Source organism: Lynx canadensis, chromosome D1 (genome assembly GCF_007474595.2).
Source record: "Lynx canadensis isolate LIC74 chromosome D1, mLynCan4.pri.v2, whole genome shotgun sequence".
NCBI classification, from domain to species: Eukaryota; Metazoa; Chordata; class Mammalia; order Carnivora; family Felidae; genus Lynx; species Lynx canadensis.
In genome coordinates, this window is record NC_044312.2 from 62,223,566 (window position 1) to 62,246,839 (window position 23,274).

The 23,274-nt window shown below is 40.6% G+C and overlaps 2 protein-coding genes across 2 annotated transcripts; both read right to left on the bottom strand.

Moving 5' to 3' along the window:
• Window positions 1–6,764: 6,764 nt before the first annotated feature.
• Window positions 6,765–7,712, bottom strand: LOC115525479 (olfactory receptor 52H1). Its single transcript, XM_030332687.1, has one exon. It carries the CDS (start codon window positions 7,710–7,712, stop codon window positions 6,765–6,767), a length of 948 nt encoding a protein of 315 aa, XP_030188547.1.
• Window positions 7,713–20,246: 12,534 nt separating this feature from the next.
• Window positions 20,247–21,188, bottom strand: LOC115525532 (olfactory receptor 52H1-like). Its single transcript, XM_030332768.1, has one exon. It carries the CDS (start codon window positions 21,186–21,188, stop codon window positions 20,247–20,249), a length of 942 nt encoding a protein of 313 aa, XP_030188628.1.
• Window positions 21,189–23,274: the final 2,086 nt, after the last annotated feature.

Genomic DNA, 23,274 nt, shown 5'->3' on the forward strand with positions numbered 1-23,274 from the left:
AGATCATCTAGACACAGGATCAATAAAGAAACAAGGGCCCTGAATGATACATTGGATCAGATGGACTTGAGGTTGACAGATATATTTAGAACTCTGCATCCTAAAGCAACAGAATATACTTTCTTCTCGAGTGCACATGGAACATTCTCCAAGATAGATCATATACTGGGTCACAAAACAGCCCTTCATAAGTTTACAAGAATTGAAATTATACCATGCATACCTTCAGACCACAATGCTATGAAGCTTGAAATCAACCATAGGAAAAAGTCTGGAAAACCTCCAAAAGCATGGAGGTTAAAGAACACCCTACTAACGAATGAGTGGGTCAACCAGGCAATTAGAGAAGAAATCAAAAAATATATGCAAACAAACGAAAATGAAAATACAACAATCCAAACGCTTTGGGACGCAGCGAAGGCAGTCCTGAGAGGAAAATACATTGCAATCCAGGCCTATCTCAAGAAACAAGAAAAATCCCAAATACAAAATCTAACAGCACACCTAAAGGAAATAGAAGCAGAACAGCAAAGGCAGCCTAAACCCAGCAGAAGAAGAGAAATAATAAAGATCAGAGCAGAAATAAACAATATAGAATCTTAAAAAACGGTAGAGCAGATCAACGAAACCAAGAGTTGGTTTTTTGAAAAAATAAACAAAATTGACAAACTGCTAGCCAGGCTTCTCAAAAAGAAAAGGGAGATGACCCAAATAGATAAAATCATGAATGAAAATGGAATTATTACAACCAATCCCTCAGAGATACAAACAATTATCAGGGAATACTATGAAAAATTATATGCCAACAAATTGGACAACCTGGAAGAAATGGACAAATTCCTGAACACCCACACTCTTCCAAAACTCAATCAGGAGGAAAGAGAAAGCTTGAACAGACCCATAGCCAGCGAAGAAATTGAATCGGTTATCAAAAATCTTCCAACAAATAAGAGTCCAGGACCAGATGGCTTCCCAGGGGAGTTCTACCAGATATTTAAAGCAGAGATAATACCTATCCTTCTCAAACTATTCCAAGAAATAGAAGGGGAAGGAAAACTTCCAGACTCATTCTATGAAGCCAGTATTACTTTGATTCCTAAACCAGACAGAGACCCAGTAAAAAAAGAGAACTACAGGCCAATATCCCTGATGAATATGGATGCAAAAATTCTCAATAAGATACTAGCAAATCGAATTCAACTGCATATAAAAAGAATTATTCACCATGACCAAGTGGGATTCATTCCTGGGATGCAGGGCTGGTTCAACATTTGCAAATCAATCAACGTGATACATCACATTAACAAAAACAAAAGAGAAGAATCATATGATCCTGTCAAGCGATGCAGAAAAGGCCTTTGACAAAATCCAGCACCCTTTCTTAATAAAAACCCTTGAGAAAGTCGGGATAGAAGGAACATACTTAAAGATCATAAAAGCCATTTATGAAAAGCCCACAGCTAACATCATCCTCAATGGGGAAAAACTGAGAACTTTTTCCCTGAGATCAGGAACACGACAGGGATGCCCACTCTCACTGCTGTTGTTTAACATAGTGCTGGAAGTTCTAGCATCAGCAATCAGACAACAAAAGGAAATCAAAGGCATCAAAATTGACAAAGATGAAGTCAAGCTTTCACTTTTTGCAGATGACACGATATTATACATGGAAAATCCGATAGACTCCACCAAAAGTCTGCTAGAACTGATACATGAATTCAGCAAAGTTGCAGGATACAAAATCAATGCACAGAAATCAGTTGCATTCTTATACACTAACAATGAAGCAACAGAAAGACAAATAAAGAAACTGATCCCATTCACAATTGCACCAAGAAGCATAAAATACCTAGGAATAAATCTAACCAAAGATGTAAAAGATCTGTATGCTGAAAACTATAGAAAACTTATGAAGGTAATTGAAGAAGATTTAAAGAAATGGAAAGACATTCCGTGCTCATGGATTGGAAGAATAAATATTGTCAAAATGTCAATACTACCCAAAGCTATCTACACATTCAATGCAATCCCAATCAAAATTGCACCAGCATTCTTCTCGAAACTAGAACAAGCCATCCTAAAATTCATATGGAACCACAAAAGGCCCCGAATAGCCAAAGTAATTTTGAAGAAGAAGACCAAAGCAGGAGGCATCACAATCCCAGACTTTAGCCTCTACTACAAAGCTGACATCATCAAGACAGCATGGTATTGGCACAAAAACAGACACATAGACCAATGGAATAGAATAGAAACCCCAGAACTAGACCCACAAACGTATGGCCAACTCATCTTTGACAAAGCAGGAAAGAACATCCAATGGAAAAAAGACAGTCTCTTTAACAAATGGTGCTGGGAGAACTGGACAGCAACATGCAGAAGGTTGAAACTAGACCACTTTCGCACACCATTCACAAAAATAAACTCAAAATGGATAAAGGACCTGAATGTGAGACAGGAAACCATCAAAACTCTAGAGGAGAAAGCAGGAAAAGACCTCTCTGACCTCAGCCGTAGCAATCTCTTACTCGACACATCCCCAAAGGCAAGGGAATTAAAAGCAAAAGTGAATTACTGGGACCTTATGAAGATAAAAAGCTTCTGCACAGCAAAGGAAACAACCAACAAAACTAAAAGGCAACCAACGGAATGGGAAAAGATATTTGCAAATGACATATCGGACAAAGGGCTAGTATCCAAAATCTATAAAGAGCTCACCAAACTCCACACCCAAAAAACAAATAACCCAGTGAAGAAATGGGCAGTAAACATGAATAGACACTTCTCTAAAGAAGACATCCGGATGGCCAACAGGCACATGAAAAGATGTTCAACGTCACTCCTTATCAGGGAAATACAAATCAAAACCACACTCAGATATCACCTCACGCCAGTCAGAGTGGCCAAAATGAACAAATCAGGAGACTATAGATGCTGGAGAGGATGTGGAGAAACGGGAACCCTCTTGCACTGTTGGTGGGAATGCAAATTGGTGCAGCCGCTCTGGAAAGCAGTGTGGAGGTTCCTCAGAAAATTAAAAATACACCTACCCTATGACCCAGCAATAGCACTGCTAGGAATTTACCCAAGGGATACAGGAGTGCTGATGCATAGGGGCACTTGTACCCCAATGTTTATAGCAGCACTTTCAACAATAGCCAAATTATGGAAAGAGCCTAAATGTCCATCAACTGATGAATGGATAAAGAAATTGTGGTTTATATACACAATGGAATACTACGTGGCAATGAGAAAAAATGAAATATGGCCTTTTGTAGCAACGTGGATGGAACTGGAGAGTGTGATGCTAAGTGAAATAAGCCATACAGAGAAAGACAGATACCATATGGTTTCACTCTTATGTGGATCCTGAGAAACTTAACAGAAACCCATGGGGGAGGGGAAGGAAAAAAAAAAAAAAAAGAGGTTAGAGTGGGAGAGAGCCAAAGCATAAGAGACTGTTAAAAACTGAGAACAAACTGAGGGTTGATGGGGGGTGGGTGATGGGTATTGAGGAGGGCACCTTTTGGGATGAGCACTGGGTGTTATATGGAAACCAATTTGACAATAAATTTCATATATTAAAAAAAAAATCTCCAACTGCCTCCTTACCTCTAAGACAGACATTGAAATCTATTCCATTCCTCATTTTTAATAAGCCCTACATTATTCTTCTGAGCACTAACCTACATTTAGTTGTCATTTTCTTACAATATAAGACATAAGTACACTATCCGGTCTAGGTACAGTGTGCAAGTGTCTGGCTAAGGTGTGGGTAAACAGGACGGTGGGGTGACTAGGCATCGAGAGCTAAACTATAAGAGGCAACGCAATGGAATCACAGACACCTTGAGAATGGTCACATGTGGAAAGTTTGGAGGAGAGGGTTTAGAGAGACACAGTCATGGATCCCTATATCTGTAGAATACAGCTCTAAATTCTGATGATGGGATAATAAAACAGTTTCATCCCCCATTGATAGGGTCAACGTATTTTATATTTAATATAAGGGATAGGGAATTTATAAAAACAACGTATAGGAAACGATAACTTACATATGAGAAAGTTACCTGCTGATATTTGCATAATTATTGTCTTTTAAATCCAACCAGAACACATAATTTCATTCATAGTCTGACACTGGAATGGAATGTTTGCAGCCAGTGTCACCACAAAGAGCCATTGGGGCAGCCAGGGAGGAGATCGGACCTTGAGGGAAGAGAAACACCAGGCTTAACCTGTTTTTTTCCATCAATGAACAGTACAGTGGAGGGAGGATTTTAAGTGACAATGATGAGCTCAGAGTTGCACATGCTGCTGAGATTCTGCTTCCAGATGAGAATGGCAGTGGTAATTAGTCAACTACTAACCTGACATTAGATTAGTATTTTACAGTCTGCAATCCACATTGATCTACATTTTTCACGTACTGCTAATACCGAGCCTATGAGATAGGAAAACAGACACTGAGATTTATCAGGATGCTCTTTTGAAAACTGAGAAAGAGAGTTACCAGAAAAGAGGCCATAAGTCACAGAAATAAATGAACTGTCCTGGGGAAGAAGTAGAAACATAATAACATATAACTGGCCCAAAGATAGTGGGAGAGGGTAAGGGAGACAGTGCAGGAGACAACTGCTTCCTACGTTGGTTTTTCTAGGTCATTAGGCTTTCATGTGAGCCCTCGTGCCTGTTGGTGAATAACCACAAGTTTGAGTCCCTACCACGATGAAATGAGTATGTACTCTTAAGTTAGCTCAGTCTAGGGGCGCCTGGGTGGCTCAGTCAGTTAGGAGTCCAACTTCTGCACAGGTCATGATCTCCTGGTTCACAAGTTTGAGCCCTGATTCAGGTTCTGTACAGACAGCTCAGTCTGGATTCTGTGTCTCCCTCTCTTCCCCTTTCCTGCTAGTGTTCTCTCTCTCTCTCTCTCTCTCTCTCAAAAATAAATAAACTTATGAAATAATAATCAATAAAAATAATAAAAATACAAAATAAATAGCTCAGAATCTATTTATTTACTATCCCTTCCTTCGTAAACTTTTAAAAATATCAGCTCTTGGCTAATCCATGTTCTCAGCAGAATGGAAATAATCAGAAGAGAGTAAAAGATCATCTCTTCAGGGCATTTCTAGCAGCTGGCACAGAAAGCAGGCTCCTCCCTTACAAGGATGTGGCTTAATTTATGACAAGAGGCTTCACAGAAACAAGAAAAATGGGCTCTGATATTCCTACTCATGTTTTCTTTTTTACGAGAGTGAGGTTATGTCAAGTGGGGAAAACTCTGAACTGGGGTTTGGCAGAGTCTAGTATAGCTCCACATTGATGACCGCCCCGCTGTGTGCCTTGGAAAAGTCACGTTCACTCTGCTGGCATCAGTTTCCTCCTCCTACAATGAGGTTCCGATGATTCCAGCCCCACAGGACCCGGCCATGCTCCCCCCTCCTCCCTGCTCCTGCATCCCCGCCTCGCTCTGCTCCAGACACGCTGGCCTCTGCTCTGTGCACAGTCACGTCACACTGTGTCCTGCCCCAGGGCCTTTGCCTTTGCTGTCCTCGCTGCCCTGTCCTCCTCGTCCACTTGTAATGTATCACTGTATTCGCTGCATTTTTCCATCTGTTACATCCCTCTTTGAAGGTGTAGAACTTGTTCTCTCGTTTCTCGGGTGTCACTCTCCTGAGAATATAAGCCCCACAAACGCAGGGTGGAGTCTTTGTATCGTTAACCTTCATTTCCCGAATGCTTAGAACCGTGTTGCAATACAGTGGGTACCCAACAAATAATTCCACATCAGCGGATAATGGTCAAAAGAAGAAAAAAGATTTATTGTAAGAACTCTAGATCTTTTTGTGAACACAGCAGTGTTGTCTCTAATGTAATCCTGTGGAACTAGATGCATCTTACCATGGATGCATCACTTTCTTGTAGATTTTCTCTCCTCATCCCCCTTCACTGCACTGATGTGTCTTGTAATTGATTCTCTCTTCCAGTCCAGGAAACACACTCTGTCCATAAAAGTCCCACAGATCTTCTGCAAATGGGGTTAAACATCTACTTTGTGTTCTCACTGAACTGGCTTGAGGTCTCCTGGCACATCTCTGCAGCTCACTTTCTCAGTGTCTTGGAGCCTAGAAGCTCCTCTCTTCTGCCAGCACTGGGGCTAGAATGCAGGTGTTGAGAAATGCATGCTCTCTCCTCCCCGTCACAGCACTGCTGGTTGATCGTACTGCTCCTAGCTCTGGTACTGAATGATTTTATGTGTGTGTCTGTTGGGGGTAGAGGGAATATAAAGTGAATGGCAGAAGCACATGATGAACACTAGTGAGAACTGAATATTATCATAAATGTCCTAAATCCATCTACCAATCCCCTCAATAATGAGTTATTTGTTGATATTTTCACTTTTAGTCTCACTTCCTCAGGGTCTCTGTTGTGCATAACACACTCTTCTGTCTCCACAGAGTCAAATGTCAATTTCCAAATTTGTATTCCTTTGTCCATTTACGCTAAGTCAGCTCTCTGTTTTCACCTCTTCTTCCTGATCATATCCTATACAACTTCATATTCCAGAAGCAAACACACCATCGAGGATTTTTTTATATATAGAATAATGAAAGTCCTTTAAAGAGACCACACCATTTTCCTTGTATGCAAAAGCACCTGCAGGCAGTTCTCACTTCAATTAGAATTAGCCATTTTCTCAGTCTTGCTACATTAATATCCCCTATACAATGATATCTGCTTTTCCATAGCACATTGAAACATCATTCCGTAGCCTTGGTGGAAAACAAAAGTATGACCTTATCTCGGATCTGCTTGGTCTTCACTCCATAGACAATGGGGTTGAGTGCAGGGGGAATAACTATGTAGAGGTTGGCAAACAGGATGTGGAAAGTGCGGGAGACATTGTGCCCAAAGCGATGGGCAAGGATGGAGAAAAAGGCGGGTGTATAAAACATGAGGATGACACAGACATGGGAACCACACGTGCCAAGGGCTTTGTGGCGGGCATCCCGGGAGGGAAGGCGGAAGACGGCACGGAGGATGAGGCTGTAAGAAACGGCAATGAGAAACACATCTGAGATGACCATCATGATGGGGACACCAAAGCCATACCAGATGTTGACGGAGATGTCAGCACAGGCGAGCCGGGCAACACCTATGTGCTCACAGTATGTGTGCGGTATGATGCGTGTCCTGCAGAAAGGCAGGCGTGTGAGCAAGAATACAACTGGCAGGATAATGCAGAAGCTTCGAAAGGAGATGCCCACTGCAATCTTGATGATGGTCCTGGGAGTCAGAATAGTGGTGTACCTCAGGGGAGAGCAGATGGCCACGAAGCGGTCAAATGCCATGGCCATCAGGATGGCTGAATCCAGGACAAAACTATAGTGGAGGAAGAACATTTGTGTAAGACACCCTGGGAATGTGATTTCTCGAGCCCCGAGCCAAAAGATACTGAGTGTCCTGGGAACACCAGCTGTGGACAGGACGAGGTCAGTCACGGCCAGCATGGTGAGAAAGGAAAACATGGGTTTGTGAAGGCTACGCTCCACCGTGATGAGGTAGAGAAGGATGCAGTTTCCCACCACAGCCACAATGTAGATGATACAGAAGGGAATCCCAATCCACACATGGCATTGCTCCAGGCCTGGGATCCCCACCAGAATGAAGGGTCCTGGGTTGTAATTGCTCAGGTTGAAAGTGACCATGGTCGAACACGGTGACACAGGCCTCAGGTCCTGAGGACAGAGGGTAGTAGAGAGTAGTTAGGGTCATGTGAGTCACTCTCACTTCCAACCACTCATGACTATTGACTCCTAAAGATAAGATGATTTATCATTCAACGTGGGTCACCTTTGAAGTGAAAATAGGTTGATATTAAAATGACTACAGGGAATTTGCATAATCCTGGATTGTCTCAGATATATTGAGATATATAGTCATACTACCTAACGAGAATATGTTCATTCTTCTGGCCACCTTTGCCCTGTACACAACTCCTCCAAGCAGCTTTCCAGATGGGCTGCAATCACTCTTCTCATTTTATGGTACGCCACTGATACGAGTTTAAAACTACAGCACTTACTTTTTCCAGGTGGAAATAGTCTCTGTGAATTCACAGACATTGTTGTTTGCTTGGTCTTGACAAGACCTTGACAAGATCTGCTTGCTCTGTCATGTGGAATTTCAAAATTTGTCCCAGGATACTTGCTTGCTCTTTCAAGGATCTGTGATGACCATGGCTCTCAGTTTTGTGAGGTCAACACCCCTTCATGGCCATCCAAAAATATAGTCAATTCAGCAAACACAAATTGAGTTCCTACTCTACACTGGATAATACGTATAACAAATAAAAATTAGCAATGTTCCATCTAGTGAAGTTCTTGGGTCCTTACTCCTCTCCTCCCCACACACACAAAAAAAACTCATTTTCAAGTACAGCTATACAGCTGTATAACATCCCAACATTTGAACTAATAACACTCCAAGTTGAGATTTCTGTCCAGAAGACAAGTGTGTCCTCATAAACTCACATCCTATTGGATATAAACATAGGCCCCTCGAGATACATTGTCTCAGATACACACAATTTATATTTACGATCTTAAATATTCCCTGATCTATACTTACATTCTCTCATACATTTCACCATAATAGATTCACCTACCTATACTCCTACAAGATACACTCCCCCTAGCACCTTGCTCTCTGTGTCACACATACTCACACAGACCTTACACATATGCATACACCATACACATTATACACAAGGCACACATCATACAAACACATGGCGAGAAAAATATAAACAACATATTTCACAAATGAATTATGGAACTGCTAGTTGCCATGTACGTTTTTACTTGCAAAGCTGCTCTTTCAAAGCCTAGTTTCCTTACCTTCTTCCTCCTCCAGTGATGTCAGTACATAGGAAGTTACTTATAATCTACACATAACCAACCATAGAGCAAGGCCAAGCACTCCCAGGAGCAGCACTGGGAGAGGAAGATGGTGATGTTCCTACACCTACGATTCCTGGACTTACAAGGCCAAGCTCATGTTCAGCCTTGTGCCAACCCTCACATTTTAGCTCATTCTAAGGCCCAGCTCATCAGACTTACTTTCATCACTCTTCTGCTTTTGGTAAAGGGAAACAAAATACTCTCTTCTTTTCTTTCTGAACCCCCATTTCTATCAGTAAAAAGGTGTAAAAACACTTTTCTTGGAGCAACAGAACCCTCCTCCATAGCATCTCCTTTATATTAGGTTCTGGGCTCTAGGAACACATTCACTGTTCAAAGGTGGCCACAGTCCAGCTCTCGTTTGCTGAGTATTCCTGCTCTCCAGCTGAGTGACCTTCATCTGGTTCTTAAGCACAGAGGGCACTTAGTCACCACCTGTCACCAACAGGAGAGAGCTGATTAGATTGTTCAGGCTTCTTGTGAAAAGTTCCATCCATGTGCTGGTCACATCCTAGAACAAAACCCACATCATGTCCTTGAAACCAGTGCTTGGAATCGCTTCTCTCCCAGCTCCTGTGAGGTCGTCCTTTATTCACACCTATGCGAGGAGGGATCTTCTCTAGTTTTTGTGTGTCATGCACTCAGACACAACGCATCTTCATACAGTCATCCAAGCATCTACAAACACACATACGGGCACACATGGGGCAAGTGAACTCTGAGGCTTGTCATTCTAAGGTCAGATGAATCTGGAATGTGGGGCAATCTATGAAACAGTTCGGTCGGTTCACCAAGTCAGTGCCACCAATAGAGTACAGGGAACATAGATGTAAAAAGTACTTTTCTAGATTAAATGAATTTAAGAAAGTGAAAGAAGAAATTCTTGATTGGATTCTGTTGAAACAAATCAGTAATGGAATATGATGTATAATTGTGGGAATTTAAATAAGACTCAGGTAATGGATGATATAAAATATAAGTATTCATTTTATTAAATTTTGTGTGTATAGCATTATGGTAGATAAGCGCATACACACACACACACACACACACACACACACACACACAGATGCCACAGTATCTCAGTAAACTATGGGCCATAAGGATATGCTATGGAGCCAGATGGATGAGCACTTTCGTCCCAAATCCATATTTATTGTCAACCTGTGTGGACATACCTGAACGATAATCCTTAGGTCCCACATTTTTCAAAAGAGCCTAATATCTATAATTCTCATTTATTATAAGGACAAATAATAGATCATATTTGATATCACCTGTATCATCAGATGACAGAGACAGACAGATGCATATACTAACCAGAGTATCCCCGGCACACACACACACACACACACACACACACACACACACATCTGCACACTTATCCCACGTTTTAGGTGAGGACAGTGAGTCCTTGTCACATGTCGGACCCAGAAGTTTGCTGAACTCAGTTACTTGGCCATGCTTAACCCAGGTGTATGACTGTGCATCCATTCAAATCTTTTGTGGTCCCTTAAATGGAGTATCTGTGTGAGTCATGTGACCATGACCTGGACTTCTAAGTGGAAATCACTCCAGAAAGGAAGCGACAGTCTCAGTGCGTGTCTTCTGGAAATGGAGCCCTGAGCATTCACCCAACCCCTCTTTCTGGCCAATCCTGGTCCAGGCCCCACACCACAAACAGCCAACACTCACCTATTCATGGAGATTGGGCCAGATCAGAAGAAGAAAGGTCATACTGAGAGATAGCCAGAAACTGCAGGAGGAGCAAACACACCAAAGAAAAAAATGGACGGGAAAGCCCGGGACTGGTGGACAGGTAGATTCCCTGCCCATTTATTATTTCTGGCTGATGTTCAATGGGGGGGGAGGAAGAGGTAAATAGGGCCTCAGGGACATCCTATCACTCTCAAGGGGAGAATGGAAAGAAGTTCACGTTAACCCTGCCCATGCCTGGCAGTTCCTATTGCCTACAGTTGTTTATTTTTATGTTTTGCATCACACGTGAGCCCGTATGCCTACGGGACATGGCTGTGCACGTGCCCACCTGCTACATCTCCTCAGGTTCCAGCTCATGTCCTTGCCTCTGTGATAAAGGGCTTGGACGACGCACTTAATGTGTGCAAGAAGGTGATAATACAGTACCTACCTCTCGAGATTCCAGAAGGGTGACCAACTAGATAGAACAGTGCTTGTGAAAATGTCTAACACAGCGCAGGCTCACTGAGCCCTTGTTAAACTGCTCACATGGCCCATGTCAAGATGCTCTACTGCCTTCAAAGTGGGGCCCCAGCATCTGCCTTCATAGGCTCCACAGTGGATCTCTGTGCCTTGTTTTCCCCTGGGGGCCCAATGCATATGTGGATGTGAGCATTACAACTGGAAAACAAGAAAGTGGGTTGGCACTGCCTCTACGGAGGCAGAGGAGAGCAGATCCTGGATGCTATTTCCTTTGATGGCCAAAGTCAGTATGTTGCCCTTGGCAATCCAGTGGCTGCTGTTTTGCAATATCTTTGCCTGAACATCCCATTTTTATTTGAAATCCATCACGTCCTGAACTGCATCCACTCCCCACCCTACCCCTGCTCTCAGTGCTCCCAGGATCAGCAAATGTCACTTTACTGCTCATGAGGATTGAGGTTTCTTATAAAAATGTGCTGCTGAGCCCTTTTAAAATGCCCTCGAGCCATTCCCTTTTCTTTCTCATTGTCCAGCTACCTTCACTTCTTACCTACATCACTCTCATGGCTTCCTAAAGGATCAGCGTATTTCCTTGTGTCTCCCTCCTGCCTCTCCCCTCTGCACACTGCTCCTCCTACCTTGTGTATCTGATCATGTCCTCCCTTCGCTTCAATCCTGTTCTGTTCTCACCTCTGAGTCCTGGCACCTGCTACTTCCAGTAGTTTTGTCAGTCTTCATGTTTATTTTCCTCTTATCTTTACGTTTTCCTTAATGGGACTCAACCCCAGTTGCAACACTAATATAATTTTTATTGGTAAAAACCAATATGAACAATAAAGTACAATCTTGTGGGAAGACTACCAGATATGCCCACCTACACTCTTGGTGGCTTGGAGGCCCAGGTCTGTTTAGACCTGACAGGCGCTTATCCCTCAGATCAGCAGCCAGGTCACTGTCCCTGGGACGGCACAGCCAGAGTCTCTGTCTCTATGCTTGCATAGATATTGGTCAATAACCCTGAGTAGTGGACCCCAAATTGCCAATTGTTGGTCTTTGTCTCATCCACAGGCATATTTCCTTCTGGTTGGACACACTGTACAAAACTTTCATTTGTTCCAATGGCTATCGTTTTAAATCCTGTATCGCAAGACTATTGAAAATAACGGTCAAATGCACAATGGTGTTTTGTTTGATGTACTAGAAGTGGAAGTTCCTTGGCCAATATTTTACAGGAAGAGGAGATATGTTTAAGTCGTATAAGTGTACAATCCTTACCTTTGGTGTAATCTGTCTCCTGGAAACGTCTGCATTCCTTTGTTGATTGTGTGGAGCAGAGCTGGTTATGGAAACTTGAATGAGTCTCATGTGAACACCTGGTCCAATCAGAAGGTTATGTAGAACTTGCAGCTTAGTGTTGTCTAATAAAAATCATTGTCTCAGTTAATGATTTCCACTGGACTAAATAGGAATGTGCCCCGGTGCCCCTTCCCACTTTATTTGTAATTTACATCCTAAAAAATTGAGTCACACCTCTCAGCCTTCACACTTCCTTAAATATCATCAAAAACTATTATTTACACACAGATATTATGGTTCTATTCGCAAGATCGAAGGGTACCACCTTAATGGACAACTGGCCCTCTGTCTAGGATGCCCCATAGGAGTCCTGACCCACTATTTCAAAATGGTATTTCCTACAATTCAATCACCACCATGTCTGTAGCAGTATGTTTAACTTAAAATCATGTTACTTTTAAAAAAATGATTTAGTGGTGAAATGAGTAAGGAGGAATTTCCTTATGCCTATTTGAATATTTTATACATGCTAATTTTGGCCCCCATCAATTACTTGAACTGGTATTTCACTATTTTGCACAGAATGAAATCGGAGTTTTTTCATGTAGGCTGAGCAAAGCTTTTCTATTGTTTTGTTTCTAATTTGTGGTGAAATTGCCTTTCCTTCAGGCGGTTGAGGGGTTAAGTTTTTTCTTGATCAAAGAGGCTGCCCACCTCCTGAGGGTTAAAATGTATGTGAAAGGGTAGTAGAGTGACTGCTGAATCCAGTGAGCCACCACCGCCCCAAACTATCACAAACCCCGTAAAAAACAATAGATTTAGGAATAATGTTTTAAAATACAATTTGGACTTAGTTGCTGCCTTGATTAAAATTCCTATGACTTCCGGGGTGCCCAGGTGGCTCAGTTGGTTAACTGTCTAACTCTTGATCTTGGTTCAGGTCTCATGGTTTGTGAGTTCAGGTCCCATGTTGGGCTCTGCAATAATGGCACAGATCCCGCTTGGGATTCTGTCTTTCCTTCTCCCTGCCCCTCCCTGCTCATGATCTCTCTCTCTCACTCTCTCCTCTCTGTCTCTCAAAATCAGAAAACTTCAAAAAAAATTATAAAATTCCTATGACTTCCCATTGTTCTTAGAATATTACACTCCTTAAAATGATCTGGGTTTTCCAATCTTCTGCAATATTACCATTTTGTATTTTGTCTATCTAACCCCTTCCCCCCACATTAGATTCCAGTTCCCGTAATGCACAGACTTTTCAGCTCTGTGTCTTCTCATGTGCTACTTCCTTGCCTTTCTTCCTTCCTTCATTCCTTCCTTCTTTCCTTCCTTCCTTCCTCTCTCTTTCTTCCTTTCTAAATAAGCATCTTGCCATCTGTTCATCCATAAATGTTTACTTTCTTATTTTTTTCAGATTTATTCAGGTATAAATGGCAAATAAAATTATATATATTTAAAGTGTACTAAGTGATGATTTTATATATATATATATATATATATGTATATAGTGAAATTTTACCACAATCAAGTTGGTTAACATGTCACATAGTTGTGTGTGTGTGTGGGTGTATGTGTGTGTGTTTAGTGAGAACACTTATCATCTACTTTCTTAGTAAATTTCAAAGAAACAATGCAGTATTATAAAGTATAGTCATTGTTTCTAACATTAGATCTCTAGAACTTATTCATCTTATAAGTGAAATTTTGGACCTTTTCTCCAACATCTTCTCGTGTCCCCCCAACCCAGCCCCCAGGAACAATCATTTTACTCTTTGTTTTTATGAGTTTGATTTTTTATTTTTAGATTCCACATACAAATGATACCACACAGCATTTGTCTTTCTCTATCTGGCTCATTTCACTTAGCATAATGCACTTCATCCATGTTGTTGCAAATGGCAAGATTTCATTCTTTCTCATGTCTAAATAATATTCCCTTGTATAAAATGTGATGTACATATATTTGCTCATCCAAACATGGACACAAGTTCTTTCCATATTTTTTCTATTGTGAACAATGCTGCAATGAACATGGGAGTGCAGATAATCTCTTCAAGAGACAAATTTTGTTTTCTTCCAATATGTACTCAGATGTAAGATGGCTGAATCATATGAGAGTTTTACTTTTAATTTTTTGAGGATCATTCATACTGTTTGCCATAATGGCTGTAACAATTTATATTCCTGCCAGCAGCATACTCCTTTTTCTCCACTTCCATGCCAACATTTGTTACCGTCTTTTTGAAATTAGCCATCCTAACAACTGTGAGATGATTTCAGACTATGCTTCTAATGTGCATTTCCATGATGATTAGTGATGTTGAGCACATTTTCATGTACCTGTTGCCCACTCAAATGTCTTCTTCCTTCTTGCTCCATACATAAAAGTAAACTCAAAATGGATGAAAGACCCAAATGTAAGACAGGAAGCCATAAATAACCTCGAGAAGAAAGCAGGCAAAAACCGCTTTGACCTCGGCCTCAGCAACTTCTTACTGAACATGTCTCCAGAGGCAAGGGAAACAAAAGCTAAATGAACTATTTGGACCTCATCAAGATAAAAAGCTTCTGCATGGCAAAGGAAACAATCAGCAAAACTGAAAGGTAACTGACAGAATGAGAGAAGATATTTGCAAATGACATATCAGATTAAGGGTTAGTACCCAAAATCTGTAAAGAACTTGCCAAACTCAACACCCAAAAAACAAATAATCCAGTGAAGAAATGGGCAAAGATATGAGAAGACACTTTCCAAAGAAGACATCCAGATTGCTAACACACACATCAAAAAATGCTCAACATCACTCCTCATCAGGGAAATACCAATCAAAATCACAATGAGATATCACTTCACACCTGTCAGAATGGCTAACATGAACAACTCAGGCAAGTCAGGCAAGGATGCAGAGAACGAAGAACCCTTTTGCACTGCTGGTGGGAATGCAAACTGGTGCAGCCACTCTGGAAAACAGCATGGAGGTTCCTCAAAAAATTAAAAATAGAAATACCCTTACAACCCAGCAATTGCACTACTAGGTATTTACCCAAGGGATACAGGTGTGCTGTTGCGAAGGGGCACATGCACCCCAATGTTTATAGCAGTGCTAACAACAATAGCCAAAGTATGGAAAGTACCCAAATGTCCACCCACTGATGAATGGATAAAGATGTGGTATATACAATGTAGTATTACTCAGCAATCCAAAAGAATGAAATCTTGCCATTTGCAACAGCATGGATGGAACTAGAGGGTATTATGCTAAGCAAAATTAGAAAAGACAAATATATGTCTTCACTCATATGAGAAATTTAAGACACAAAACAGATGAACATAAGAGAATGGAAGCAAAAATAATATAAAAACAGGGAGAGGGACAAAATATAAGAGACTTAAACATAGAGTACAAACTGAAGGTTGCTAGAGGGGTTGTGGGCGGGGGAATGGACTAAATGGGCAAGGGGCATTAAGGAGGACCCTTGTTGGGATGAGCACTGGGTGTTATATGTAGGGGATAAATCACTGCATTCTGCTCCTTAAATCATTATTGCACTATATGCTAACTAACTTGGATAAATTTTTGTAAATAATTTAAGTAAATAAATAAACAAACAAACAAATAAGTAAAAAGTAGTAAATCGCAGAACGTACTACTCTTCAACAATTATGAATAAGCTAGACCAAGATGTACAGATAAAGTTTATAAGCCACTATTAAATGAAAAAGCAAGTTGCAGGACATATACAATTTTAAATAAACATATCGTTAATGATAAGTTTAATAACATGCAAAGCAATACATGTTGTTTATGGATATATAAAAATATGAGTATTACATACCAATTTAGGATAGTAATTATCACTGGGAAGGAAGGAAGGGAATAAGATTAGGGAAGGTTAACACCCTTCAATTATATATGGTTTTTTTCCCCCTTAAGCTCAATGGTAGCACATGGGTATTTATTGTGTTATTCTCTGTATTTCCGTATGCTTGAAATTTTAAAAACTAATAAAATCAGGATACCGATAAATTACAAACTTCAAAAAAAAATGTCTTCTTCTTTGAGGAAAAAAAGGTCTATTAGGGTCTTTTGCCCATTGTTTTAATCAGATTATTACTATTTTACCCTGGAGTTGTACGAATTCCTTACATATTTCAGAAATTAACGCCTTATCAGATGTATGGTTTATAAATACCTGCCTTTTCTTTGTGTTTATGTTTCTTTTGCTGAGCAGCTTTTTAGTTTGTTGTAGTCCGACTTATTTTATTTCTACTTGTTTTACCTGTGCTGTTGGTATCATATCCAAAAAATCATTGCCAACAACATCAAAGAGCTATCCTCCCATGTTTTCCTGTAGGAGTTTTATAGTTCCAGGTGTTAAATGTAAGCCTTGAGTCCATTTCAAATAAAGCTTTGTGAGTGGTCTAAGACCAGGGTCTAGTTTTATTCTTTTGCATGTAGATATGCACTGTCCCCAACACCATTTCTTGAATAGACTATCCTTTCCATTTTCGGGTCCTTGTTAACAGTATATTCATGGGTTTATTTCTGGCCTCTGTGTTCTGTTCCATTTATCTATATGTCTGTTTTTATACTGGTTTCATAGTGTTTTGATTGTTATAGCTTTGTAATACTGTTTGAAATCAGAAACTGTGATGCCCCAGGTTTGTGCTTCTTTCTCAACATGGCTTGGCTTGGCTTTTGCAATTCCATACAAATTTTAGGCTTAGTTTTTCTACTTCTATAAACATGCCATTGGTATTTTTATATGGATTATATTGAATCTGTGGATTTTGGGGGGAATATGTACATTTTATTAATATGAATTCTCCCAGTCCAAACATGGGATACCTTTACACTTACTTGAGTCTTACTCAATTTCTCTGATTAAAGTCTTTCAATTTTCAGTGTACAGGTTTTTCACCTCCTCTGCCTGAATCCTCTGCCTCCCTCCCTCTCCCACCTGACTGGCTTTTTCTCATGATTCCCATCTTTGTTAGAGAAAATAACGCTTCTTTCAGGAAGAGCTTTCTGCTCACCTAAGTGGAAGCTGGTTTCCTCTGATAGTCTGCCTTCAAGAGCACCGTTTTTAAATTTTTGTTGGTTTCTGTGTGTCCTAAAACCTAACACAACTTGAAGTTACATGTCCATTGGTCTGGTTACATGATTGAGGCTCAGTTCCCTCACTAAATTACAAACACCAGGAGCATAACACCCATCCCTGTTTTGGTCAACATAGGAAACAGTTTACCTAACACAGTGCTGCAGATTTAGAAAACATTTGTCAAATATTCAGTAAATATTGTTGAATGAATGAATGAATGAATGAATGAAGATTGACTGGAATCTACTCTGTACTCACAATAATCTAGAATATTTGGACCACACCAGACCTAAGGAGATTTGTATTATATTAGCTCCCAGAAAAGTCTGTAGCCTTTATTAAATGAAAATTTAGGATGTTCTACTGCTCTATACTGAGATGAGGGACATAGGAGGCCCAATGAAACTATAATTGGTAAGAATGTGACTAATTACCTTACTGGGAGCTTCTCTCTAAGAGCTTTCTGATGATATCTCTTTCTGTTCTTCATAACAGGAATAGTTTTATTTCTCTGACCATCTCACTGTCTTCTTATTTATATGCAGTGCAAATTATGGAACTAAATCATGCTTATCTCTCACATACTCTAGAGCTTAAATCTTCCCACATATGTAATAAGAGAATAGGAACCCATGAAGATAAAAGTACACTGGCCTATTTCTTACCTTATTTTTAAAAAAAAATCAAAGGGGCGCCTGGGTGGCGCAGTCGGTTAAGCGTCCGACTTCAGCCAGGTCACGATCTCGCGGTCCGTGAGTTCGAGCCCCGCGTCGGGCTCTGGGCTGATGGCTCGGAGCCTGGAGCCTGTTTCCGATTCTGTGTCTCCCTCTCTCTCTGCCCCTCCCCCGTTCATGCTCTGTCTCTCTCTGTCCCAAAAATAAATAAAAACGTTGAAAAAAAAATTAAAAAAAAAAATCTTCATTTATGCTCTTTTGTTTTGTCTCTACTATCTTTTCTACTTACACTTCATAACATTTTTATTTATGGTGTTCAAAATACATCAAATAATTTTGGAAGAAACTATATATGACTGCTGTCACATGTAAAAGAACATATAGTCAAACTATAGTCTCTGTGTCAACAAAAACATATCTTTCTTACTAAAATTATATGTAGAGAGTTACTGTAGAATGGTGAATCTAATCCCACATGAATGGAGGCAGGAAAACAGTAGGAGAGAGACCACATAGAACTCTGGTGTTTCATTCAGAGGAAAGCTGACTTGTGTTAGGACCACTGAGGGGAGGGAGACGGTACTCACACTCACTGGTAACTCCTAGAGGTTGTTGAGAAAGAAGCAATGAGCATTGAAGACGTCTTAGATCTGGGAGAAAAGCAGACATCAACTATCCTTGACACTTGACAAATACCAAAAGTAGTGATTCTTTGACTAAGTTAGTGACTGAGTGACTCCTTCTGACCAAATTAGACATACTAGATTTGAAAAGAGAATGAATCACACAGGGGTGCCTGGGTAGCTCAGTCAGATAAACGTCTGACTTCAGCTCAGGTCACGATCTAATGGTTCATGGGTTGGAGCCCTGCGTCAGGCCCTGTGCTGACAGCTCTGAGCTGGAGCCTGCTTCAGATTCTGTGTCTCCCTCTCTCTCTACCCCTCCCCCGCTCATGCTCTGTCTCTCTCTCAAAAGCAAATAAACATTTAAAAAATTTTTTTAATTAGAAAAAGAATGCATCATACAGATAAAGATACATATTTACCATTGGACTACATCTCTTTTGAGATTTGAGAAGGAAGAAGAGACTTGGGCCACCCATTCTTCCAATTGTCCAGGTTTCGATCCCTCATCTCAATCTTTTCCATCTCATACTTTTCCTTCTCATTGGCCAAAGGAAGTTAGTGTCATCTTTATATTTGTTCTTAGAGGACTCTAACCATCACACCTCATTTTTCCTCCTCAAGATTGAATGAAAAATGAGCTTTGCATTCCTCATTGCCTTCATTTTGTCCACAATAAATGACTGCACTCTTAATTTAAATTGCATGATTATTTGCCACTCATGTACTTGATAAGCATTCCTTATGCACATATTATATGCCAAGGCTCATACTTAAAGTCAAAGTCCAGAACTTCAGAGCTATCACAAGAGAAATTCTGTGATCTCCAGTGATGTGTAAACTACTAAGATACATAAAACCGAAAAAAAAAAATCTGTTTGCTTAGAAACATATTTATCATGAAAAACAGATGATCATTTTTTATTTTTGTTTTTTATTTTGAGAGACGGAGAGAGAGAATGAGCATGTGAGAGGGTGAGTGAGAGAGACTCTTAAGCAGACTCCACATTCAGCACAGAGTATGATGTGGGGCTCAATCCCACAACCCTGAGATCATGACCTGAGCCAAAATCAAGAGTCTGACGCTTAACCGACAGAGTTACCCAGGTGCCTCAAGAGATAGGATTATCTTATTATTTCAATTAAGAGTTTGATAATCATTTCATAACAATAACAAGAAATTGAAAATATATATACACCGTTTCCCAGACACAGAATTTAGTTTTTTGCAACTGGAATTAAGGAGTAAAATTCTAACTAAAATAACAGAGTAGGCAAAACTTCAAATCTTCTTAATAAAGAATTTTTTAATCTGTCCCTTCTCTGAACCACTGGCTACAGGTTCAGCCTTTAAGCTGATATACACTAAGAACTTGCCCCTGCCCACACACTTCAGGCATGCATCACTGGGACCTCTGGGGACAGAGCAGATGGATGACTTTGTCCCAGATCTGTTTGGTCTTTACTCCATAGACAATAGGATTGAGTGCAGGTGGGACGACTACATAGAGGTTGGCAAAGATGATGTGAAAGGTACGAGAGACATTACGCCCAAAGCGATGTGCAAGGATGGAGAAGAATGCTGGTATATAGAACATGAGGATGACACAGACATGGGAAGCACATGTGCCAAGGGCCTTGTGGCGGGCGCCCTGGGAGGGGAGGCGGAAGACGGCATAGAGGATCAGGATGTAGGAGACAGCAATTAGGATCACGTCCGAAATCACCGTCATGATGGGAACACCAAAGCCATACCAGATGTTGACGGAGATGTCAGCACAGGCGAGCCGGGCAACACCTATGTGCTCACAGTATGTGTGCGGTATGATGCGTGTCCTGCAGAAGGGTAGACGATTTGCAAGGAAAACACATGGAACTATAACACAGAAGCTTCTGAAGGAGATTCCCACAATAATTTTGGCAATGGTCCTGGGGGTCAAAATAGTGGTGTACCTCAGGGGAGAGCAGATGGCCACGTAGCGGTCGAATGCCATGGCCAAGAGTATAGCCGAGTCCAGCACAAAGCTGTAGTGCAGAAAGAATAACTGGGTCAGACAACCAGGAAAACTGATTTTCTGGGGACCAAGCCAGAAGATGGTAAGGGTTTTGGGGACACAAGTGGTAGACAGTATCAGATCTGTCATGGCCAGCATGGAAAGGAAAAAGAACATGGGTGCATGAAGACTATGTTCCACAGCAATGAGGTAGAGAAGGATACTATTGCCCACAATGGCCGCGAGATAGATAAAGCAGAAGGGGATGCTGATCCAGACGTGGTACTGCCCGAGGCCAGGGATGCCCAAAAGGGTGAAGTCACCTGTGTGGTCGCTACTCAGGTTGCACATGGCCGGTGTGGTCTGATACATAGATTCTGTATCTGAAAAACAAATTGTGTATAATGAACCTGAAAAAACTGTAGGGTAATTCTTCTTCCTTCTTTCTATCTGTTAAGAAAGAACCTCCTACTGCTAGCAAGACCAATGCTTAGGTCTTTAAGACGGATTCCCCAGACATGATACTCCTGGTAGTAGTCACTCAATCACTCTGGAATCTTCTTCATACAGTGTAAAATATTATTGCCGTGTTAATAATGTGTTAATAATTATTGCCGTGTTAATAATTATTGTATTATTTTTTGTTATACAATCTAAAACTCTGAGTGATGATATTATCTAAGATCTCATCTCTAGTAACTGGCCAAGCTAGCATTATGACAGTCCTCAGTTAATACTCCTTTATGCTGTGGTACCATGCCAGGCGATTGCCTCAGGTGACACACTGTGAGATGCCAAGGACCGAGAAGAGGCATGGGTTGTAGAGAAGACAGTAAGGAAAAGCCTAACACCCAAACTGCAGTGTGTCCAGAACACTAACCCTACGCTGATTGCACTTACTCTCCTGATATCCCTTATACAATAGCACTTGGCATTTGCAGACGAGAATGTTCCTGACACTGATGTTTGGTGCCTCACCAGAACAATATGGAAGCAGATACACGGCTCAGCCTCCAGATCCCTCTTAGGATTTACTGAGGAAATCGGTTCAAGTGTTCTTTTCTTTGTCCTTAAATATGTATTTATATTATTACGTTTTAAAATAATATTTTAAGAGGTTAACTTATATGTAAGAATGTTGTAGTTGACATTTGTCATTTTAGCCCATTTATCATCGTTGTTTCCTAGAATAAGAAAAAAGAATCTTTTTAATGTTTTGAATGAAATAAACTATCAACAATAGCAGTATGATATAAGCAGCGTTATTTATTTATTTATTTACTTACTTACTTACTTATGAGAGAGAGACCTCAAGCAGGGAAGAGGGGCAGGGGGAGAGAGGGAGAATCTTAAGTAGGCTTCAAGCTCAGTGTGGAACCCAATGCAGGGCTGGACCCCATGACCCTGGGATCATGATCTGAGCTGAAACCAGGAGTCCAACAACTTAACTGACTGAGCCACCCAGGCACCCCTAAGTGGCATTATTTTACCCCTTCTATAGAGACTAACGTAAAATATAAATGGTCTGTTTGAGTAAGACCCAAATCCAGATACTTCTTATTTCAAATTGTGTGTTTTAAACTATTCTATCATACTTCTTTCTCAAACTATGCATATGTGGTTTAAAAAAAAGGAAAGGGGAAAAAAAAACAAAACAAAACTCCTGAAGACATGTATTCATAGAAAGTGATTGAGGGCCCTCTAGTGGAAGAAATATAAAATTGCTACCTTCTGAATACCAGGTCAAGATCAAAGCAAGCAAACAACTTTCATAACGAAACTAATATTTTTGGAAACCTCTACAATTTACGCAAGTCTGAAGTTCTTTACGTGAAATGACTTCCATAATCCTCTTAAAACCCTATGACACAGGTAATAATGTTACCTACAGTTTGAAGCTGCAGACACTGAGGCACAGAGAAGTTAAGTAACCCGCCAAAGGCCACGTGCATGATAAGCAAATGGTAGAGCTCCACATTAAACGCAGGTCTTTTCATAGACTTTCTGGGATAAAGGAAATCTTCTATAGAGCATATGGCAAATGGCACGTACGTGATATCTGTAGAGCAGAAGATCGAAAATTAGGTCACATAGAGAAAACACAGACCAATACCGTATGATCTTCCAGACAAATGCTCTGTGTGCGATCTAAAACAACCAACACGACAATACAAAAGCTTGGAACTAGTAGACACACAGAACATATTTGTGGGAAGAAGCGGTGGAGGTAAGTGAAATGGGTAAAGGTCGTCTAATGCACGAATTTTCCAGTTATTCACTAGATGAGTCGTGGGAGTGGAATGTACAGCATGGTGACTCTGGTTAATAATACGTATTGTGTATTTGAAACTTGCTAAGAGCCTACGTCTTCATCGTTCACATCACAAGGAAAAAATTCACAATCATGTGGTGATGGATTTTAACTTGACATATTGTG